Source organism: Bos mutus, chromosome 12 (genome assembly GCF_027580195.1).
Source record: "Bos mutus isolate GX-2022 chromosome 12, NWIPB_WYAK_1.1, whole genome shotgun sequence".
Taxonomy (NCBI): Eukaryota; Metazoa; Chordata; class Mammalia; order Artiodactyla; family Bovidae; genus Bos; species Bos mutus.
In genome coordinates this window covers 50,384,299-50,408,120 of record NC_091628.1, presented here as the reverse complement: position 1 = coordinate 50,408,120, position 23,822 = coordinate 50,384,299, and the positions used below count along the sequence as shown (strand labels likewise).

Below are 23,822 nucleotides of genomic sequence, written 5' to 3'. Positions count from 1 at the left end.
CAATGTTTGTAAAAGAGGAAAAAATCTTGGCATTTTCATTTCTTAACAAGGAAAGTTGATTGTTTTTATTTTATGACATACTGTGTGTGCATGCGATGATAAAAATATTAACACAGAAGTGGGAACAGATTGTGCACAAAATCTATAAGTTCTTTAAAAATTCTATTTTGCACTTTATTTCTTGTCTAATGTCTCCACTGACCTGACAGGAGGTACCAGTCTGTGGCCCAGAGGTTGGGGACTCCTGTTACAGGTTAAATCTTCAATCTCAGTTTTGTTGTTGTTTAGTTGCTCAGTCGTATAGACTCTGCTGTCCCATGGACTGTAGCCCGCCAGACTACTCTGTCCATGGGATTTCCCAGGCAAGAATACTGGAGTGGATTGCCATTTCCTTCTCCACAATCTCAGTTTACCTAGCATATGGTTGGTATTATCATTTTCCACTTATGGATAACCCATCTCAGTTTACTCATCCGTAAATGGAAGATGATAATACCAACCATATGCTATGTTTATGAGGAGATAGAAAGTATGTCCAACTCAAAAGCATCAGTTACCCTCTTAAACAGTTTATATATTAGTGTCACCTTTTGAATTGTTTTCTCTGTGCCATTTTCGTTTTTATCTGAAAGTGGCTGTAAATGCCCACACCGCCTCAGTCCAAAGTTCAGCTTCCCATATAGTGCTAACTGAGTGCTGGTACCTCTGTCTTCTTTGTACTCCCTAATGCTCTTCTCTGCCTCGTCTATGATGTTCCATTTCAGTGGGTGGTTGTTGACATTCTTGTTGTGTCATGGGCATTGTTTTGTCTGTACAGGGCTGCAGTCCACTACAGAAACCCATGCCTCAGAACATGTGGTTTTAGTGAAACTTGCAGTCATGGTTTCTCCTGGCTCCCAGGCTGGAGCGCCTCTTCTGTGCAGATGGCTCACTTACATCTTGCCCACAGCTCTAGCTCTGGGCATGGGCCAGACCAGATAGAACTCTTCTCTGGATACTTCATGTGTGAGTCCATGCTTTTCTGTGACAGGACTGGAAGGGGCTCCTGCAGCCAAGAGGGAAGGAAGCCAAGGGTGGCAAGAGAATGGAGGATCCCTGTTTTCAGCTGTCTATAAAGCCAGTTCTTCACTGACCCTTTCTGGTTAAACAAAGAAAATGAGTTCTCTTTATTTGCTTAAGCCAGTTTAAGTTGGGTTTCTGCCACTTTTCACCAGAGAATATTTGCCTGGAATCTTTTTCTCTCCCACTCCAGTTTACTACATTTTACTCATGCAGTAGGCTCACTTCAGGCTAATTCAGTTCTTTGAAAAAGTCCACTCTTAACCCTGAGACTGAACCAAGTTGCCTTTCTCTTTTCATAGTTCCTCTCAGTACTGCTTTCTTAATGTTTCGCATATTATTTTGAAATTTATATGTGCACAAGTTTATGTTTTCCTCTGTATTCTGTTCCTGGAATATAGTCTGAAACCTTTAGTACCAATTCAGATTCAGGTACGCTGTAAATTCTTAATTTTTTTTTTTTTTAAATTCACTGAATGACAAGGGAAGGATTTGCTGACTGGTAATTATATGTGGGATTTGATTGCAGAACTCCCACAGGACTGGGGGAAACAGATACTCTTGGAGGGAACAAACAAAATCTGGTGTGCACCAGGACCCAGGGGAAAGAAGCAGTGACCCCACGAGAGACTGTGCCAGACCTGCCCGTGAGTGTTTGAGGGTCTTCTGCGGAGGCATGGGTCGGCAGTGGCCTGCCATGGAGACGGGGGCACAGCCAGCAGCGGTTCTGGGCGTCGTGTGTGGTCATAAGTCCTATTTGGAGATCGCCAATAGCACTACCGTAGAGCTTATAGACTCTTGGACTGGGTTACTTCAGGCCAAACAACTAACCAGGAGGGAGCACAGCCCCACTCATCAGCAGACAATTGGATTATATGCAGATAATTCCTTAATAAAGATATTTGGTAACAAGAATGAAACTTAAAATGCCTTTTGTTTTTATCATTCCAGTTGTTGCCTAACACTGAGCATTAAAGTAATGATGATCATTTAGAAAATGTACCAAAAATCTTCCTATAATCCTACCACCCGTATGCTTGATAGTCTTATGACATGTGTTTCCTCAGAGTTCTCAAGGCTGAAAATTGCATAACAAAACCAACATCCAGATTGCTCATAATAACTAGTACATATTACTTGCTTCTACAAATCAACTAGAAAATTCTATCAGTTATAATTTCTAGGCTGTCTTTTATAATTGATTGTTTAGAAGTGTTTAGGAAAGCTGTTCAAAGCCCACTGCAACCTCATTTCCCTTTTATTCTCTCTGGAACACCCCCAGAATTAGCTCAGCTTAAGCTTGCCATGGGTGTTTGCTTGCCAGTGTTCCCCAGGACCTGATTTTGAGTCCAGCCCATTTTAAGCCACAAGACTTTGCTTCACCTTGTTTTTGAATGAGAACCAGAGGATTTTCTCAGTTACATCAACAGAATTGTGGGGAGTAGTGTGAGAAGGCAAGTTTGAGCAAACACACCCAGGGAAGGAACCCAGTTGGCCATATTAAAGGGAGGCGTGGGTGGACAGAGATGGGGTTGCTATGCCTTGGGGGAGCATGTGTTCACATCCACTCAGATCAAATGGGATCATACAGGAATGCAAGATTCGAAACAGAAACAGCCATCTGTGTGTATGATAAACATTTGGTAAGTTGTGATTTCTCCATCTGCCTCCTGATGAGCTGGGGTACTAGGCTGTTGCAGAGAAAACAACACTTCACAAGAAAAGCCCTTGTAATGACCTCTTTCCTAAATTCACATGGTGACTCTTTGATTCTACCTGGAAAAAAGATGGGGCTATAAGAAATAAAAGAGATGTGAAGTGTGTGCTTAGGTGAGGTGAGGGAACAAAGTAGAGAAATGGCTTCTTTAGTTTAGAATTCACAAAATCCCATTTATTTCATTTTGAAGCAATGAAACCACGCTAAATTAAACTCCATTTGCAGACTAGTAAGTGTTCAGACTTTAAAGACATGTGTGTTTCACAGTGAGAAAGGAATGTCTTCCAACTTAAAGTGTAATTTTTGTCATCTCTTCATCCAGATAATAAAGTGTTGTAATTTCCAGTTACAGAGTAAATCCGTGATAAGATATAGCTACAGATACTCTGAGAATGTTCCCTGTAAACTCAGATTCTCCACTGTCACATTCATTTGTTCTAATTTTATTTTCACCAGGGTGCTCACTCATAGAATAATGAATAAACTGTTCTGCTCAATCTTTGGAGATTTAGAGTGAAGTACCTTTAGCCAATATTGATCATTCTATATGAACTAAGACTAATTTTAGTTCTCCTCCTTCTCCATAAGGGTATTTTGGGAGAGTGAAAGTGAAAGTGAATGTGTTACTCACTTAGTCATGTCCAACTTTTTGTGACCCCAAAACTGTAGCCCACCAGGCTCCTCTGTCCATGGGATTGTCCAAGCAAGAATACTGGAGTGGGTTGCCATTCCCTTCTCCAGGGGATCTTCCTCACCCAGGGATTGAACGTGGGTCTCCTGCATTACTGCAGGCAGATTCTGGTATTACCATCTCAGCCGCCAGGAAAGCCCCATCTGGGGGAAGTTTATTGTATAGATTACAAGTTCTTCAGGACTACTCCATTCTCTGGGTTCTCAACCTGTGGTTTTTCAGGGATTGTCTTTGCATTTCACAGTTGTCTTAGTCCATTCAGGATGCTTTAACAAAAATTTCATAGACTGGGTAGCTTAGAAATAACAAACCTTTTTCTTGCAATCTGGTCCCTGTTAAGTCCAAGATCAAGGTGGTGACAGATTCATTGTTGCCATTTCTGCCAGGTGGGAACTCATAGGTGGCTGTCTTCTTACTATAACCTCCCTGGGGTATCTTCACACATGAGGGCAGAGCCTCATGAGGCCTAATCACTTCCCAGATACTATCATGTTGAAGGAGTAGGTTTCAACATATGAATTTAGAGAGGTCACCAGCATTCAGTTTTATAGCAAGTATATTAAGGTTCCCCCCCACCCCCATTTTTTCTGGTTTGGCCCAGAGATTTTCTTTTTTCATTTTGAGAGCAGTTAACCATAAATAGATTTGGGGATCATTTAAATTGATAACTTTTATTTTACCAGGGATTTCTTTTGAAGAAAAATTGTCTAGACTTTCTTATCTGACAGAACTATAAACTCCTGCGCATGGAAGTCCTGACACATTGCACCACAGTTGTTTCGCCTTGAAGCTTTGGATGTGCAGGGTCAGACCAGAAGATCCTGAAAGTGCTGGGTTAAGCCTGGATCATTGTTTTATAAACACAGCCCAGAAGTTCTGTCCCATGGTAGGACCTTGGGTTTACTAACTGAGCTGTGCAACTGGATTCTTTTTTGTGATCAGGTGGAAGTAAGGTTTGCTTTCAGTGATGGAAAGGGAGGTTTGCTTTATCTTCTTATGGAAGATATCTTCCATAAGATAAGATACCTTATGGAAGGGGAGGTTTCCTTTATCTTCTCTAGGCTGTTGATTTCCATACTGACTTACTTTAAAGAGTAGGGTAAGAAAGACATTTATAAACTTGTAACTTTGTGTGCTATGTTACTTGAAAGAAAACATCATCAAACCTAAGGATATCATAGACAAGAAATAGTAATAGAAGAAATAGTAAGTAAGTAAGTAAGAAATAGTAAGTAATGATGACTTAGAAATCCCATATAAAATGTTAAAAGATATTGATTCTTTTTATTATGATACTTCACTGACTTTATAGATTCTTACTCCGCAGTGTGGTTTCCCTGAATCTATTTGCTCTACTCTTATAGAATTTTCTTTAGACATTGGCATGGGATAACAATTTAGTAGTTGCTCAGGCATCAAAATTGGAGTATTTCTCTTTGACAGTCTATCTTAATCTGCTTTAACTCTAGAAAGAAATGAAAGTAGTAGCTAATATATTTGGATATGATTTTTAAAGCACCTTTTTATAAGTCATGTCATATGAATCTTTCAACTGCCAGGTAAGTAGTCATGATGAATGTCTTTATCTCAGTTTTATAGATAGGAAAATAGATTTTGTCTGAGAGTTAAATTTCATGCTGGAGATCACACAGCAGCTTCAGTGACAGGGTTGAGATTAGAACACAGAATTCTTGCTTGGCTTGATTTTTTTCTTTCAATCACTGATGTTCCCTCTACAATGGAGACTATTCATTTTATAGAAAGATATTCAAGGTCACTGTAAATTGCTATACAGGATTTCTTTAAATAACCAATTTCCATAAACATTGATAACTTGATTTATTGATGTTTGATTAACAGGGTGATGGAATTATTTTCACATTGGAGTTTTAAAGGCAGTGTTGATGGCATGATCAGTCTTGAGGTTTGTAGTGAAAATGTGTACCCTTTCTTAAGTAGGACCTCCCCACTCAATATGCTTTTAAGAATTTTACCTAATGAATGAAGTGACCAGGGGATAGTGGTAGGAATCCTGATGCAGGATGGTAGAATTCTGGTGTGGCATCTGTAATTGCCGTATAGCTTTAGAATTGCATTGTTCCACCTTAAAAGAGTTGTCTCTGAAACCTGTCCCTTGACCACCTCATTTGTTCATTTATTGATCACTTTAAAAGACATTTAATTTTTTTAATCTGGTAATTCCTCCAATCAATTTTGTATTTTCTCTTAGGCTTATTTGTAAAAAAAAAAAAGGAACTTTCTTAGTTTCTTTTTAAAATTTTTATATTATTTGGGTATCGTTGATTTACAATGTTGTGTTCATTTCTACTGTATAGCAGAGGGGTTCAGTTATACATATGTGTGTGTGTATACACACACACACACATATATATATATTCTTTTTCATATTCTTTTCCATTATGGTTCATCACAGGATATTGAATACAGCTCCCTGTGCGATACAGTAAGACCTTGTTGTTTATCCATTCTATATATAATAGTTTGTGTCTGCTAATCTCAAGCTCCCAATCCATCCCTTCCCCACCCCACTTCCCTTGGCAACTGCAAGTCTGTTCTCTATGTCTGTGAGTCTGTCTCCTAGATGAGTTCAGTTGTGGCATGTTTTAGGTTCCACATAGAAATGCTGTCATGTGGTATTTGTCTTTCTCTTTCTGACTTACTTCGCTTAATATGATAATCTCAGTTTCTTCTTTAGTATGGTAATTTTCTCTTGAGACTATCCTTTCTAGTTATCATAGAGTTCCTCTTCAGAGTATATAGAACAATAATTAATATTTTAGGTTGCTCAGAATACTCTTAGATTACTATTAATTAAAATTTACAGCCATGAATGTCATACTTATGGTTAGTGAGCCCTCCTGGAAAAGTCACAAAATACCTCAGTTTCAAGAATTGAATTTTTATCACCAGATAATTTAAACAAAAGTAATACTTAAGAATATGTATCAAAATTTTATTGTCCTCAAACATTGTAGTTTGCTTTAATTTTGCACTGTTATAGTTTCTGATATATTCTATATATATTTTATTAAGATGAAAAATGGTATTAGAAAATGAGCATTGGCCATTGAACAGAATAAGAATGATTAGATTTTATGTCTTGTGTACAGTTTTTGTAGAAACCAGTCTAAATTCTTGGGCACAGTGAAATGGAACCAATTCTTCATTGGTCAAAAGGTGAAAAAACAAAAAAAAAGACATTTACAGCCAGTAGCAAAAGGGAACCTGCCAGTGGAGAGCTGGCATTTGAAGAGGACACATCTTCATTCAGCTGTCTGGAATCAAATCCAGGTCTCCCACATTGCAGGAGGATTCTTTACCATCTGAACCACTAGGGAAGCCCTAATTGATAATAAATATTATATAAATTGGCTTCCTAATTTATAGGGACGCTGGTGGCTCTAGCTTACTTGGTGGCACTAATGGTAAAGAATCTGCCAGCAAGTGCAGGAGACATAAGAGGCATGGGTTTGATCCCTGGGTGTGAAAGATCCCCTGGAGGAGGGCATGGGAACCCACTCTAGTATTCTTGCCTGGAGAATGTCATAGACAGAGGAGCCTGGTGGGCTCCAGTCCGTAGGGTCACAAAGAGTCCAACGTAACTGAAGCGACTTAGCACAGCACAGCATTATATAGATTATAGGAATGCAATATAGTGATTTGCAGTTTTTAAAGGTTATACTCCATTTATAGTTATTATAAAATGTTGGCTATATTCCCATTGCTGTACAATATATCCTGTAGCTTGTTTTATTTATGCATAGTAGTTTTGTTTATGCATAGTACTTCTTAATCTCTCACACCTATTTTGCCCCTCCTCTCTTCCCTCTCCCCACTAGTATCTCTGAGTTTGCTTGTTTTTAGTTCTAGCCACTAGTTTATTGGTTTTTTTTTTTTATATTCCACATATAAGTGATATCATAAATATTTATCTTTCTCTGTCTGATTTATTTCACTTAGAATAATACCATCAGTTCCATCCATGTTACTGCAAATGGCAATATTTCATTCTGTTTTATGACTGGTAATATTCCACTGCATATATGTACTTAATCTTTATCCATTCATCTGTTGATTGACACTTAGGTTGCTTTTCTACGTTGGCTTCTATGAACTATTTTTGAAATAGTATTTTTGTTTTTTATGGATATATGCACAGGAATGGAATTGCTGGATCATATGGTACTTCTGTTTTTAGTTTTTTGAGAAGCCTCCATGCTGTTAGACACAGCGGTTGTACCAGTTTACATTCCCACCAACAATGTAGGAGGGTTTTCAATTCTCCACATCCTCGCCAACATTTGCTATTTGTGTTCTTTATTCCATGTGATGGTACATGATGAAATGGTGAAATGATATAAAGATGTATGCATATTTGCTCTTTTCCATCCATGGCCTTTGATAATGGACATTATAATATGAATAAATGTCTTCTGCCTCTTTGCACTGTTTTCCTCTATGTTTATGCATTTATATGTGCATTCCTATCCCTAAGCATGCATCCACACACATGCAAAGGCACACAAAATGCCAAGTTTGAGCAAATTACTGCTGTGATATTTTTGATATTCACAAACTATGAATAGGGACTTGATGTCTGTTATAGGCTTGATCCTTTTTCTCAGTTCAGTTCAGTCGCTCATCGTGTCCGACTCTTTGTGACCCAATGGACTGCAGCACGCCAGGCTTCGCTGTCCATCACCAACTCCCAGAGCTTGCTTAAACTCATGTCCATTGAGGCGGTGATGCCATCCAACCATCTCATCCTCTGTCATCCCCTTCTCCTCCTGCCTTCAATCTTTTCCAGCATCAGGGTCTTTTTCAATGAGTCATGTCTTTGCATCAGGTGGCCAAAGTATTGGAGTTTCAGCTTCAGCGTCAGTCCTTCCGATGAATATTCAGAACTGATTTCCTTTAGGATTGACTGATTTGGTCTCCTTTCAGTCCAAGGGACTCTCAAGAGTCTTCTCCAACACCAAAGTTCAAAGGCATCTATTCTTTGGCTCTCAGCTTTCTTTATGGTCCAACTCTCACATCCATACATGACTACTGGAAAAACCATAGCTTTGACTAGATGTACCTTTGTTGGCAAAGTAATGTCTCTGCTTTTTAATATGCTGTCTAGGTTGGTCATAGCTTTTCTTCCAAGAAGCAAGTGTCTTTTAATTTCATGGCTGCAGTCACCATCTACAGTGATTTTGGAGCCCCCCCAAAATGAAGTCTTTCACTGTTTCCATTGTTTTCCCATCTATTTGCCATGAAGTGATGGGACTTGATGCCATGATCCTAGTTCTAAAAGTTGAGTTTTAAGCCAACTTTTTTGCTCTCCTCTTTCCCTTTCATCAAGAGACTTTTTAATTCTTCTTCACTTTCTGAATAAGGGTGGTATCATCTGCATGTCTGAGCTCGTTGATATTTCTCCCAGCAATCTTGATTCCAGCTTGTGGTTCATCCAGCCTGGCATTTTGCATGATATACTCTGCATATAACTTAAATAAGAAGGGTGACAATATGCAACCTTGATGTACTCTTTTCCTGATTTGGAACCAGTTTGCTATTCCATGTCCAGTTTTAATTGTTGCTTCTTGACCTGCATACAGATTTCTCAGGAGGCAGGTCAGGTGGTCTCATATTCCCATCTCTTTAAGTAATTTCCACCGTTTGTTGTGATCCACGTAGTCAAAGCTTTGGCGTAGTCAATAAAGCAGAAGTAGATGTTTTTTTGGAACTCTCTCACTTTTTCAATGATCCAGAGGATGTTGGCAATTTGATTTCTGGTTCCTCTGCCTTTTCTAAATCCAGCTTGAACATCTGGAATTTCACAGTTCACATACTGTTGAAGTCTGGCTTGGAGAATTTTGAGCATTATTTTGCTAGTGCATGAGATGAGTGCAATTGTGTGGGAGTTTGAACATTCTTTGGCATTGCCTTTCTTTGGGATTGGAGTGAAAACTGACCTTTTCCCGTCCTATGGCCACTGCTGAGTTTTCCAAATTTGCTGGCATATTGAGTGCAGCACTTTCACAGCATCGTCTTTTAGGATTTGAAATAGCTCAACTGGAATTCCATCACCTCCACTAGCTTGGTTCATAGTGATGCTTCCTAAGGCCCAAATGATTTTGCATTCCAGGATGCCTGGCTCTAGGTGAGTGATCACACTATTGTGGTTATCTGGGTCGTAAAGATCTTTTTTGTACAGTTCTTCTGTGTATTCTTGCCAACTGTTCTTAATATCTTTTACTTCTGTGAGGTCCATACCATTTCTGCCCTTTATTGTTCTCACCTTTGCATGAAATGTTCCCTTGTTATCACTAATTTTCTTGAAGAGATCTCTGATCTTTCCCATTCTATTGTTTTCCTCTATTTCTCTGCATCGATCACTAAGGAAGGCTTTCTTATCTCTCCTTGCTGTTCTTTTGGACTGTGCATTCAAATGGCTATATCTTTCCTTTTCTCCTTTGCTTTTCGCTTCTCTTCTTTTCTCAGCTATTTGTAAGGCCTCCTCAGACGATCATTTTGCCTTTTTGCATTTCTTTTTCTCGGGGATGGCCTTGATCCCTGCCTCCTGTACAGTGTCAGGAACCTCCATCCATAGTTCTTCAGGCACTCTGTCTGTCAGATCTAATACCTTGAATCTATTTGTCACTTCCTCTGTATAATCATAAGATTGTACATTTGATTTAGGTCATACCTGAATGGTATGGTGGTTTTCCCCACTTTCTTCAATTTAAGTCTGAATTTTGCAGTAAGTAGTTCATGATCTGAGCTACAGTCAGCTCCCGGTCTTGTTTCTGCTGACTTTATAGAGCTTCTCCATCTTTGGCTGCAAAGAATATAATCAGTCTGATTTCAGTATTGGCCATCTGGTGATGTTCATGTGTAGAGTATTCTCTTGTGTTGTTGGAAGAGAGTGTTTACTATAACCAGTGTGTTCTCTTGGCAAAACTCTGTTAGTTTCTGACCTACTTCGTTTTGTACTCCAAGGCCAAATTTGCCTGTTACTCTAGGTAGCTCTTAACTTCCTACTTTTGCATTTCAGTCCCCTATAATGAAGAGGACATCTTTTTTGCATGTTAGTTCTAGAAGGTCTTGTAGGTCTTCATAGAACCGTTCAACTTCAGCTTCTTCAGCATTCCTGGTTGGGGCATATAGAATGGTTTGCCTTGGAAACAAACAGAGATCAGTCTGTCGTTTTTGAGATTGCACCCAAGTACTGCATTTTGAACTCTTTTGTTGACTATGATGGCTACTCCATTTCTTCTAAGGGATTCTTCCCCCAGTAGTAGATATCATGGTCATCTGAGTTGAATTCACCCATTCCAGTCCATTTTAGTTCCTAAAATGTTGATGTTCACTCTTGTCATCTCCTGTTTGACCACTTCCAATTTGCCTTGATTCATGGACCTAACATTCTAGGTTCCTATGCAGTATTGCTCTTTACAGCATTGGGCTTTACTTCCATCACCAGTCACATCCACAACTAGGCATTGTTTTTGCTTTGGCTCCATCTCTTCATTCTTTCTGGTGTTATTTCTCCACTCTTCTCCAGTAGCATATTGGGCATCTACTGGCCTGGAGTGTTCATCTTTCAGTGTCATCTCTTTTTGCCTTTTCATTCTGTTCATGGGGTTCTCAAGGCAAGAATACTGAAGTGGTCTGCCATTCCTTTCTCTAGTGGACCACATTTTGTCAGAACTCTCCACCATGATCTGTCCATCTTGGGTGGCCCTACACGGCATGGCTCGTAGTTTCATCGAATTAGATAATGCTGTGGTCCATGTGTTCACTTTGATTAGTTTTCTGTGATTGTAGTTTTCATTATGCCTGCCCTCTCAGGGATAAGGATAAGGGGCTAATGGAAGCTTCCTGATGGGAGAGACCGACCGAGGGGGAAACTGGGTCTTGTTCTGATGGGCAGGGCCATGCTCAGTAAATCTTTAATCCAATTTTCTGTTGATGGGCGGGGCTGTGTTCCCTCCCTGCTGTTTGGCCAGAGACCAAAGTATGGTGGAAGTAATGAAGATAGTGGCGGCCTCCTTCAAAAGGTCCTGTGTGTGCAGTGTCACACTCAGTGCCTGCGACCCTGTAGCAGGCCACCACAGACCCATGCCTCCACCGGAGACTCTGGGACACTCATGGGCAAGTCTGGGCCACTCTTTTGTGGGGTCACTTCTCTTTTCCTCCTGGGTCCTGGTGTGCACAAGGTTTGTGCCCTCCAAGATTCTGTTTTCCCAGTCCCGTGGAAGTTCTGTAATCAAATCCCACTGGCCTCCAAAGTCAAATTCCCTGGGGGTTCTCAGTCCCTTTGCCAGACCCCCAGGTTGGGAAATCTGTTGTGGGTCCTAGAACTTTCTTAACAGTGCAAGAATTTGTTTGGTATAATTGTTCTGCAGTTGGCGGGTCATCTGCTCGGCAGTTCTATGGTGGGATTAATGGTGACCTCCTCCATGAGGGCTTATGCCACACCCAGGACTGCTGCACCCAGAGTCCCTGCCCTTGCGGCAGGCCACTGCTGACCCGTACCTCCACAAGAGACACTCAAGCACTCAAAGACAGGTCTGGCTCAGTCTCTGTTGGGTCTCCTGTGTGCACAAGGTTTTGTTTGAGCCCTCCGAGCGTCTCTGGCAAGTATGGGGTTTGATTCTAAATATGATTTTGCCCCTTCTACTGTCTTGCTGGGGTTTCTCCTGTGCCTTGGATGTGGGGTATCTTTTTTTTTTTGGTGGGAATCCAACATTCTCCTGTTGATGGTTGTTCAGCAGTGAGTTGTAATTTCAGAGTTCTTGCAGGAGAAGATACCTGGCCTCCTCTTCGTCTTTCCACTGGCAAGCAAATTGTGCAAACCCCTCAGAATATGACTTCACCCTTTTCTTTCTGCCAGTTCTCCCCAAAGCTCTGAGAATCGGGGTGGAAATGAAACAGAGTGAGATCTTGTGGGACTCTTCAGGTACAAATCCTTTCTGTGTCCCCCTTCTTATTTGCAGGAAAAAGACTTCAACCTCCTTAACCTTCCTTGAGTTCCTTTTTCTAGTGGGTGATTTTATGATATGAAGGCATGGTGTGGTAGTTTTACTTTCTCATTGATGCTTAAGAATGAAACACCAAAAACTTTCTCACGCAAAGCTAGGATTGACACCACTTTGACTCCATGCAAGGAGATCCAACCAGTCCATTCTGAAGGAGATCAGCCCTGGGATTTCTTTGGAAGGAATGATGCTAAAGCTGAAACTCCAGTACTTTGGCCACCTCATGCAAAGAGTTGACTCATTGGAAAAGACTCATGCTGGGAGGGATTGGGGGCAGGAGGAGAAGGGGACGACAGAGGATGAGATGTCTGGATGGCAACACCGACTCGATGGACATGAGTCTGAGTGAACTTTGGGAGTTGGTGATGGACAGGGAGGTGTGGCGTGCTGCAGTTCATGGGGTAGCAAAGAGTCGGACACGACTGAGTGACTGAACTGAACTGAATGGTAATCTGGACATGTAGTATGAGAGATTTGGTGATAGGTGATTCAGCAGTGGCAGTTTCCACAGTTAATGTATTCTTATCTTTAGGACGCTTAGGTTTTTAGCTAGTGGGCCACCGATTATCATTATTTTTCTTAAAGTTAGCCACTAAAGACCAAAGTTGTAATGGTTGGAAATATGGGAGCCCTAGGAAATGTGTGATGAAAAGGGTCTCAGTGACAACTTGTGTTCTCCTATTTACTTCTCTCTCCATCTGCCCTGTGGATGTTTGTGACAGGCTCTGTTCCAAGAAGGCAAAGGCGTTGTAATACTGCCTCCTGTGCTGTATGATTCCATTTCAGAGTGAACCAATGAACTCATTCAGGGAACTGTGTCTCCAAAATTACTTTGGAATAAAATTGTTTCTCATTTGCCTATTATGTTTTTGTTCCTGTGCTGTTCAGTCTTTGATTCTATACACAGAGTGACTTACTAAGAATATTAGTTTTCTTTATAAGAGTTAAATGCAATGGTTATACATTAATTCCTGACTTTTTTTTTTAAAGGAAACTCTCTTATAGATTCAGATCAGTAAACAGCATTCCGGTTTTCCAATAGTTGTTATTATATATATGATTTTAAAAAGTAAGGATAGAGCAGAAACGTGCTGGACGGATATGCAAAACACATGACAGATTCCTAGGTAAATTCTCAAATTTTCCTCCTTAAAAAGTCTGATTTGGTAGTTAACATCAGACCTTAGTGTAGAATGCTACAAAACAGATGTATGTTTCAGATCTGTCTCTTGGGAGAAGCTTTTACACTGTAAAGTGTGAGCTTTGCTTGTTTTCCTCCTTGTCCTCCCCTCCCCCCACCCCACACCCCGCAAAACCCTCCCAGTTCAGTTCAATTCAGTTCAGTCGCTCAGTCGTGTCCGACTCTGTGCGACCCCATGAATCGCAGCAAGCCAGGCCTCCCTGTCCATCACCAACTCCCGAAGTTCACTCAGACTCACGTCCATCGAGTCGGTGTTGCCATCCAGACATCTCATCCTCTGTCGTCCCCTTCTCCTCCTGCCCCCAATCCCTCCCAGCATCAGAGTCTTTTCCAATGAGTCAACTCTTCGCAGGAGGTGGCCAAAGTACTGGAGTTTCAGCTTTAGCATCATTCCTTCCAAAGAAATCCCAGGGCTGATCTTCAGAATGGACTGGTTGGATCTCCTTGCAGTCCAAGGGACTCTCAAGAGTCTTCTCCAACACCACAGTTCAAAAGCATCAATTCTTCGGCACTCAGCTTTCTTCACAGTCCAACTCTCACATCCATACATGACCGCTGGAAAAACCATAGCCTTGACTAGACGGACCTTTGTTGGCAAAGTAATGTCTCTGCTTTTGAATATGCTATCTAGGTTGGTCATAACTTTCCTTCCAAGGAGTAATCGTCTTTTAATTTCATGGCTGCAGTCACCATCTGCAGTGATTTTGGAGCCCAAAACAATAAAGTCTGACACTATTTCCACTGTTTCCCCATCTATTTCCCATGAAGTGATGGGACTGGATGCCATGATCTTCGTTTTCTGAATGTTGAGCTTTAAGCCAACTTTTTCACTCTCCACTTTCACTTTCATCAAGAGGCTTTTGAGTTCCTCTTCACTTTCTGCCATAAGGGTGGTGTCATCTGCATATCTGAGGTTATTGGTATTTCTCCCGGAAATCTTGATTCCAGCTTGTGCTTCATCCAGCCCAGCGTTTCTCATGATGTACTCTGCAGAGAAGTTAAATAAGCAGGGTGACAATATAAACCCTCCCAAACTATAATAAACAGTACTGAGGTACTCCTTTAATAAAGGCTGCATTTTAGCAATCTTTGGTTTTTATACCTATAGAGAATACCAAGTATTAAAAACCAGGTTTTATATTATTTGCTTCCTGACTTTATTTTTGTGGTTCATACTTTTGTTCAGCTCTTTTTCCTATTGCTAAAGAAGGAAACGGCAACCCACTCCATTATTCTTGCCTGGAAAATCCCAAGGATGGGGGAGCCTGGTGGGCTACAGTCCATGTGATCACAAAGAGTCAGACACGACTAAGTGATTAACACACACACACACACACACTATTAGGAGTGCATTCTAAGTTACTTCAAAACTATTAGGGGGGTGTTTACCAAAGTGCATCAGCAATTGATGAACAGCTCACAAAATGAATTATTAGGAGAAACATAATTTAGCATTTCTTTTTGCTCTTCTAAGCAACAGAAAGTTATTTAAATTGTGAATAAAGCACTGTTATAAATGCTGTAGTGGATGCAAAGATGAATGAGACCAGTGGTCCCACCCCTTACGTGATCATCAAGTCTGGAGGAGAGTGATGTTTGTGAGTAATTTGAGAAGGTGAATGTGGGAGTAAGGGCAAGTGCCCATGAGGTCTCTATGCAGCAGGGGCCAGGCTCAAGCCTCAAGAGTGGGTGACAGCAGTGTGAGGTTGATGGGCTACTTTGAAAGATTTGTCTTAATAATGTTGATGTACATGGTACTTCAAAGTTAGTGTTTTGCCGATGTTCACTCTTTCTCCTTTTGTTTAAAGACTTTTGATTTGGGGATGTTTCCCCTTTGATGTAGTTTTTGGACAATCAAAAGCCTTTTGTGGTTATTACCAGCCATGGGGTTGAGCAAGACTGATTTCAAGCCTGTGTAGACATTTGTTCCATGAGGTAAGAACTTGAGCCAGTGGCTGAGTAGTTCCTAGAATCTCAACTAGTGTTGCTCAGAAATGGATTTGAATTTGAGGTGACAAAGAAAAGCATTATTTGATTTATATGTGTTTATTCTAATATGTCTAGAATCACAGGGTTAGCAGTAGCCAAACATAACAAACAAAAAGCTTAACCTCCACTCAGTTGTTAGCTGTATGCCTGATGCTTCTTGTGAAATCATGTAGTGACAGGAATCAATCACTGTGTTAGTTTTGAAAAAATGACTTGCCTTAAGCATTATCTAAAATAATTTTTAAAAGGTCATTGCAAAAAAGCCAATATAACTAAAAGATTTCAAATTTATTAAATGACTGTGTTCTTGGATCAATGTTTTGTAATTTAAAAAAAATTAATTTATATTGAGAGAGAATAAAACCTGTGGTATAAAAATTAAGTAAAGACCTGCTCCCAAAGGAATTATACTAGAAAAGTCTTAAAATGGAGACTGAGCAGAAGTAGCTATGGCGTTACTAGATCATGTAAGTTTTTGTTTATGGTCTCACAGAGAAACCTTCCTTCCCCAGCCTTCAGTACCTAGAATTGTAGAGTAAATAGTGTCTGGAATTGATTGATGTCTTCACCTGCTTGGGTTTATTCCCCCTCCAACTTGGTTATTCAATTTCCTTTCTTTTTTACAGTTTTATTGCCTTTTTATATATTTATTTTTTCAATTTGAAAAGAAAACCCTCTCTCTTTCATAAATTGTAGCAAGTTACTAGTCCTAACAAATCACCTCTTGTTTAAGTGCTTCCTTGTGTTCTTACTGCTGTATTAACCAGGGGGAAAATATACATGTTATTGTGTCCCTTTCTTTTGGAAATCAATTATATGGAGATTTACTGAGATATTTCCCTAAAACTTACCAGTTAGCTTTAAACAGAGAAGAGACCCTTAAATATATAGATTTCCATATAAATTAAGCGTTAATATAGGTAAAATTACAATAAAATGGTAGCAACTTTCTCTTGACTGAGGACAAATACCAGCTGCCTGTGTAGATCTAGTTTGTGATTATTACTTGGGACTAATGTTTTTAGTTTCTAATTTAGAGTGTTATTGGTTTTTGAAACTTTCCCTCCCAAGATTAGCTATGGTATAATTTCATTATAATACATTTTCTCTGTCAATTAGGTCATTTAGTCTAACTAGTAGGGATTGCAGGTCTAAAATTGGCCTGACTTTTTGAAAATATAATTTGAGTTAAAACTATAAGGTAAATTAAAGGAAAACTGGTAAACAGATGGTGGCTAGACCTACAAACTGATGGAACACTAAAGCAAAAATTATTTTAAAACCTGAAAATAGTTGACCGAATTCTGTATTTTCCTTTATAGACAAAGTATCACATTAAATATCTCCTATTCTGTGACATGTAGAAATGCATTGAAGATCCCTCCATCCTTATTTTTATTAGAAAAGACTATTTTTCTTAGAAGACACATTACATTGATGTTACCTTTAACATAAATGCCCAGAAAAGGTCCTTTTCACTGTCTTCCTGGACAGTTATAAAAGATAACTGGATAAATGTGTAATAGAAGTATAGCAATTTTTAAAAGATGGATTTAAATATTGGAAAGGATTGAACTTTTGAAAGAATTTTCTTTGATAATGAAAAATATACAGTAGAAATTTTCAATGTTTTCAAAGGAACTTCTGATTTTTCTTCTGATCCAAAAGTAATTAATTTTCCACTTGAAATGATTAATGGATCATGGCTTTATAAATAGATGATAGAAAACATGCTATCAAAGGGTATTTTAAGATGGAAATAAAGGAAATCGTTATCTGGTGTTGTTTGTTACAGCTTCTCATCTTGGTTATGAAAAAAAAAAAGGATGCTCTAATATTATCCTGTAGTTGTCCCAGAAGCAGTGGCTTTCTGATTTCAGGCCTGAATTATTTTGACTTTTTTTCCCTTAATACTGTATTTTTCAGACAGCATCCCAAGGAACTCCTTGAGGTCAGGGGACAGATGGACTCATCTTTGCTCAGCAGTTCACAATGGATGTAGATCAGCAATATTAACCCCCTAAGTGTTAATAAGGTCTTTGTGTATTACAATGTGTTTTAGTGGCTCAGTTGTGTCCGACTCTTTGCAACCCCACCAACTGTAGCCCACCAGGCTTCTCTGTCCACGGAATTCTCCAGCAAGAATGCTGGAGTGGGTTGCCATTCCCTTCTCCAGGGTATCTCCCTGACCCAGGGATTGAACTTAGATCTCCTGCATTACGGACTTCCCAGGGGGCAGTAGTGGTAAAGAACCCGCCTGTCAGTGACACTGGTTTGATCCCTGGATTGAGAAAATTCCCTGGAGGAGGGCCCAGCAACTCGCTAAGTATTCTTGCCTGGAGAATCCCCATGGACATAGGAGCCTGGTGGGCTGCAGTCCAGTGAGTTGCAAAGAGTCAGACTTAGTACGCACCCACGCTCCTGCATTATAGGCAGATTGTTCACTATCTGAGCCACCAGGGAAGTAAGGTGGAAGTTGCTCAGTCGTGTCCGATTCTTTGCGACCCCATGGACTGTACAGTCCATGGAATTCTCCAGGCCAGAATACTGGAGAGGGTAGCTATTCCCTTCTCCAGAGGATCTTCCCAACCCAGGGATGGAATCCAGGCCTCCCACATTGAGGATGGATTCTCTACCAGCTGAGGCACCAGGGAAGCACAGAAGGTGTCATTAAAAACAGCCCTTAGTATACAAATATATGTGTGGCTGGGTCCCTTCACTGTTCACCTGAAGCTATCATAACGATTGTTCATCAGCTATACCCCAACTCAAAACAAAAAATTAAAAAAAAAATAGTCCTTTGTTTACTAACTGTGCATTTTAGTGCACAGTCTTTATAACCCATGAGCCTATGCTGGGGGCTTCCCTAGTGGCCTAGTGGTAAAGCATCCACCTGCCAACGCAGGAGATGGGGGTTTAATCTCTGAGACAGGGAGATTCCCCGGAGAAGGAAAAGGCAACCCACTCTAGTATTCTTGCCTGGGAAATCCCGTGGACAGAGGAGCCTGGTGGGCTACAGTTTGTGGGTTCGCAACGAGTCGGACACAACTGAGCCACTGATACTTTCATCTTCTCTTTTGCTAAAAATGTTGTCGAAATACTTCCTTACTTGTTTTCATTTTTAAAAAATTTTTACTTGTTTTTAATAATAAAGGAAATGAGGCACATTTCTAAAGCCCACAATTGCTGCGTTGAAAACAAGATTTATTAGAGAAGTTCTATTTGTCTAGTCTATGATATGCTGATTTATATCATGTTTTTCTTCCAAGACACTACACACAACCAATGGAATAGCTGTGCTCCTTTGAAGTGTAATTGTTCCTAGCAAAAACAGTTATTCTGCAATCCTTGTTATAGAACATTTTGTAATGGGAGAGTATGTATAAATATACTCCAAAGAAATATTTAGCAACAGGGCTTCCAATTCTACAAGAAATCCCTGAAGACTCTATACCAGACCCTTGGGGGTTGCAAACATGAGTGGAACTCAATGCCTGTCCTCAAGGACTTTGGTCAAGTTATTTCGGGATAAGACCCCACAGTTAGGGAGACTGAAAATAGGGTCAGAGAGACCAAAACCAATGACAGTCACAGACCAGAACCAATGATGAATTCAAGGATGGAGAGATTGTAATGTGGCCAAATAAAATGGCCAGAAAAGACTTTGTGAGGTCAAGGGTTTGTTTTATTGTCAGTGTTCTGAGGCATCATTTGTGCCCTTGAAAGATTTGCAGCTGTGCTGTGGTGCCCAGCTGTTCCTGTAGCTCATCATTTCTCTGAAAGAAACTTGGAAAGCCATTGTGACACGGCTGCCAAGATGTTCTTAGTGCCTCATTTGGGGTAAGTGGGTAGGGTTTCTGTTGAGAGGTAAACATCTAAATTTTGAATGAAGAGTTTTATTTGTTGACTGTCTGAATACCTGAGGTTGGGCTCTTAATAATAGCCAAGTGTGTAAGCCTGCTTAAATCATTCCTACTTTTATTAACTTCTTGGCGTTTTCTATTCACTCAAGTTCCGTGTTCTATTAATAACTAATGGCCTTGTTCAGCCCCTGCATGTGCTGTGTTCCTTCCCTAGAAGTTGTTCACTCCTTCCTGAACGATTTCCTGCTTTTATGTTTTCTTGCTCTCTTCCTTGTTCCCATGGCATCTGGGTACTTCAGTCTATTAGGTGTGACTTGTTACATTCTTATTGGATAGAATTCACAAGGATCTCACAAGGCAAAATTGTATGGGGTTATTTGAAACTTTTGTTATTTCTGATTATGTTCCAGGGAGCTTTAATAGCCATCTGATTAAGATTCCGGCTTATCTTCTTGCAAATAGAGAGATCTGCATTTCAGATTGTTTTTAGCACTTGTAAATTTCTCATTTACTTACCTCATCAAATCCCCCTTGAGACTTGGGTAGTTTCGAACTACAGAAGGAAGGCTGCACATGTAGATTGTGTGACTGTGTATGTACTGCAGCAGCACTCTGAAAAGAAATTCAAACCTTTTAAAATTCAAAACTTATGCTCAAAACCAAAAATTTAAAATCCCAAACTCCATGCTTAGGATTTACATATTATAGATAGGGCCTTGTAGTTGCAGGGCCGGCTGCAGCTGGTGAGGAATGGCTGGGAGCCGTCAGTCAGTGGAACTTCCTTCTCTGGGATCAAATGTTTTTGAAATAAGAGGAGTCCTTTTCCTTTTTGTTTTCTGCTGCTCCACCCAGAACTCATCTCTCACTCTTTTTGGAGGAATTCTCCAGATCCAAGCTCTTTGTCATTCTCTGGTGCTATCCTTTCCTCTAAAACATGTTACAAGCCATTCTTTATTTTCCCCCTCTTCGTATTTGTTAATGCAATCTTCTTCCCATTTCTGCCCCATGAAATCCTGCTCTTTCCTTTAAAATCTAGCAAAAAGCCTCTTCCTGTATGAGGTCTTCTAATCCTATCAGAAAATGTAATCTCGTAGTGGCATATTCTTTTAGTGCTTATTGTTTGTGGTATTCTGTGGTTATTTGTATATATCTCACCACCCCTGAGGACAGCCACTGTATCATATAATTTTTAAAATATTCTTTATAGCATATAGCCTGGTATCATGCACATGGTAAGCACTCAGTAAAGATTTTTGAATTTAATGCAATTTGTGAATCCCAAATGTACCACCACCCGTAAAGTAGTGATGACTGGGAGGCCACAGTTAATATATGATGCCTGCTTCAGTCTTATCCTTCAGCAGATTGTTATTCACTCATTTACCACCATGTGCTTCTCATTCATTTCCTTCATTTGTTTATTTGACTGCACTGGGTCTTAGTTTCAGCACACGGATCTTTGATCTTCAATGGGCATGCCAGTTCTTTAGTTGCAGCACGTGGGATCTAGCTTCCTGACCAGGGATTGATACCGAGCCCCCTTCACTGGGAGTGGGGAGTTTCTGCCACTGGACCACCAGGAAGTCCCTCATTTCCTTTTTAAAAAAGTTTTAAATTTATTTTTGGCTGTGCTGGGTCTGCGTTGCTGCATGTGGGCCTTCTCTAGTTGCAGCCAGCAGGGGCTACTCTAGTCGCGGTGCATGGGCTTCTCACTGCAGTGGCTTCTCTGGTTGGGGAGCGCGGGCTCTAGGGTGCACGGGCTTAGTTGCCCAGCGGCATGTGGGATCCTCTCAGACCAGGGATCAAACCCGTGTCCCCTACATTGGCAGGCAGATTCTTAACCACTGGACCAGTGGGAAGTCCCGCTCATTTCCTTCTGTAATGTAAGAAACAACATCTGTTAGAGTATTTGGAAGAGTACTTTTCCTCATTTAATATTATTTTAAATAGCTTTTCCTATATAACATCAGTTCAGTTTAGTTCAGTTCAGTTGCTCAGTCGTGTCTGACTCTTTGCGACCCCATGAATCACAGCACGCCAGGCCTCCCTATCCATCACCAACACCAGGGGGTGCTTAATCTGAACTAAGATATTTCATCTGGTCTGTTTTTTCTTAAAGCTGGTAATAGGCTATAAGACTACAAAGTTGGTAGAATCTGTGATCTTAACTAGATAGATGCATTTTTAGGTAGCAGTCCAAGGAATTAGGGGGGTAAGAATGTTGCAACATCTTCAACAACTTTTTTTTTTAATCCAGCACTGGAATTGGAAGAGGTCAGAACTGTAAAGAGGCCAGATGATTGCTTAAAAACACCTCTCAGATTGCAACAGAACTTGACTAGCAGAATAAGCTCCATCCAAACTTTCTGAAGCAATTATCTGAGGGAATTATAAAGTCAGTTGCATAGTAAAGGGGTTCCTTGGGTAAGGTTCATATTCAAATTTGAATTACTGTAAAAGTGCCTTGAGTTATTTATATTTATTATGTCCATTTGTGCTTATGAGCAAGAGTCAGGGTGGGAGGAAGGAAGGGAGAGAGAAAGAATGAAAAGCGAGCCTGATCGTGTTCTCTGGAGCTTGGGGAACAGAGAGAACCATGTAACATTTATGCCAGAGGAATCTCAAGGGAAGAAGCTGGCTGATGGAGACAGTGGCAGAGAGTAGAGAACAGTGGGTGGGGAGTCTGTTTTCCCACTGACAATGGGCTGGAGATATTCCATGGAATTGTAAGTGACCATCCCAAGAAGGTATGCTGGCGTTGGTCACAGATGGGTCAGGGAGCCCATATGTGGGTGGAGCAGACATCTCTGGGCATCTGAATGGCAAAGCAATATAGGTATTTGTAGGGCAGTTAAGAATTTCTCTGGTGGCTCAGATGGTGAAGAATCTTCCTGCAATGCAGGAGACCCGGGCTTGATCCCTGGGTCAGGAAGATCCCTGAAGAAGTGAATGGCTGGACTTTCTCTGTGGACAAAGGAGCCTGGCAAGGTACAGTCTATGCGATCGCAGATAATCAGACACGACTGAATGACCAACACATTAAGACTTTCTCTGCCTCCCCAAGGGGGTCGCAGGCAACTGCACAGGAGCCAGTAGGATGTGCCAAGGAAAGCTGCTAGCCAAGGGAAGAGAAAACGGCAGGTCTGAGCCAGGGGAGGGCGACACTCTACTTTTGCATGAAGTACGGAATTTGGTTTCTATGTGAACTGGGTATTTAATTCCAGAATTGAGACTCTTTTAGAGACTTTTCGTTATCCAACAACACCTGGCACCCAACTGTGAGGCCTTAGATTTAAGTCCAGAGGAAGATTCAGCCTGGCTCAATGGATTTGCAGGGCTCCTCTGTCCATGGGACTCTCCAGGCAAGAATGCTGGAGTGGGTTGCGTTTCCTTCTCCAGGAGATCCTCCCAGTCCAGGGACTGAACCCACATCTCCTTTGGCTCCTGCATTGGCAGGTGGATTCTTTATCACTGAACCACCAAAAGGGAGGAAACGTTGCTTTATGACTTTTGTGTATTGTACTTTGTGTTCTCAGTCTTATCTCTTCTCCTGACATTAAAGTCCTTGAGGGTGAGACCTTGGAAATTAGAGGGAGTTGATGTCTTTCTGGAGAAGGAAATGGCAACCCACTCCAGTATTCTTGCCTGGAAAATCCCAAGGACAGAGGAGCCTGGCAGGCTGCAGTCCGTGGGGTCACAAAGAGTTGAACACAACTGAGTGACTGAGCATGCATGTCCTGATGTCTTAGTCCTCAGGTCTTAGTCATCTTTGTGTATTGTGTATAGCTTAATATACCCATTTGTTCAATATGTATGTATCGAATGAATATTTGGTTGTGAGACTAAAGCAAAACATGACCTTTAAAAAGCATAAAAGTACAGTGATTTTTTTAAATAGAATTTTAAATTTTAGAGTCATTTTAGATTTACAGAAAAATTACAGAGATAGCACATAGAGTTCCTCCATTCCTCATGGTCAGCTTCTCCTTTTGTTAGCATTTTATGATTTTAGTATGGTATATTTGTCACTACTGATGAATGAGTGATTGCTTTTTATATGTGCAAATTCTACTTCTTACAGTAGGAGGAAATAAAGGAAAACATGCCATAGTATTTATTGCAAAGAGTAGTCATTTTGATTTGTGGATCAAGGGTTTATACCAAGTATTTGTTAAACTTCTTCATGAGTTTGCTTTACATAAGTAATGTGCTTCCTAATTTCAGTTATAAATCAAAATATATTGCAAAATTCCTA

At 40.5% G+C, this 23,822-nt stretch overlaps 1 protein-coding gene across 4 annotated transcripts in view; it reads left to right on the top strand.

Moving 5' to 3' along the window:
- The window catches only part of TBC1D4 (TBC1 domain family member 4), a 210,246-nt gene that overhangs the window by 49,004 nt on the left and 137,420 nt on the right, over positions 1 to 23,822 (top strand). Inside the window, exon 1 of one of the 4 annotated variants that reach the window (XM_070380588.1) lies at positions 22,502 to 22,555. The exons of the other annotated variants lie outside the window; for them this stretch is intronic. Coding sequence (XP_070236689.1) covers positions 22,517 to 22,555 — 39 coding nt within the window. The 5' untranslated portion in view covers positions 22,502 to 22,516. Of the gene's footprint in view, positions 1 to 22,501; positions 22,556 to 23,822 lie in introns of those variants that run through there. 4 annotated transcript variants of the gene reach the window in all.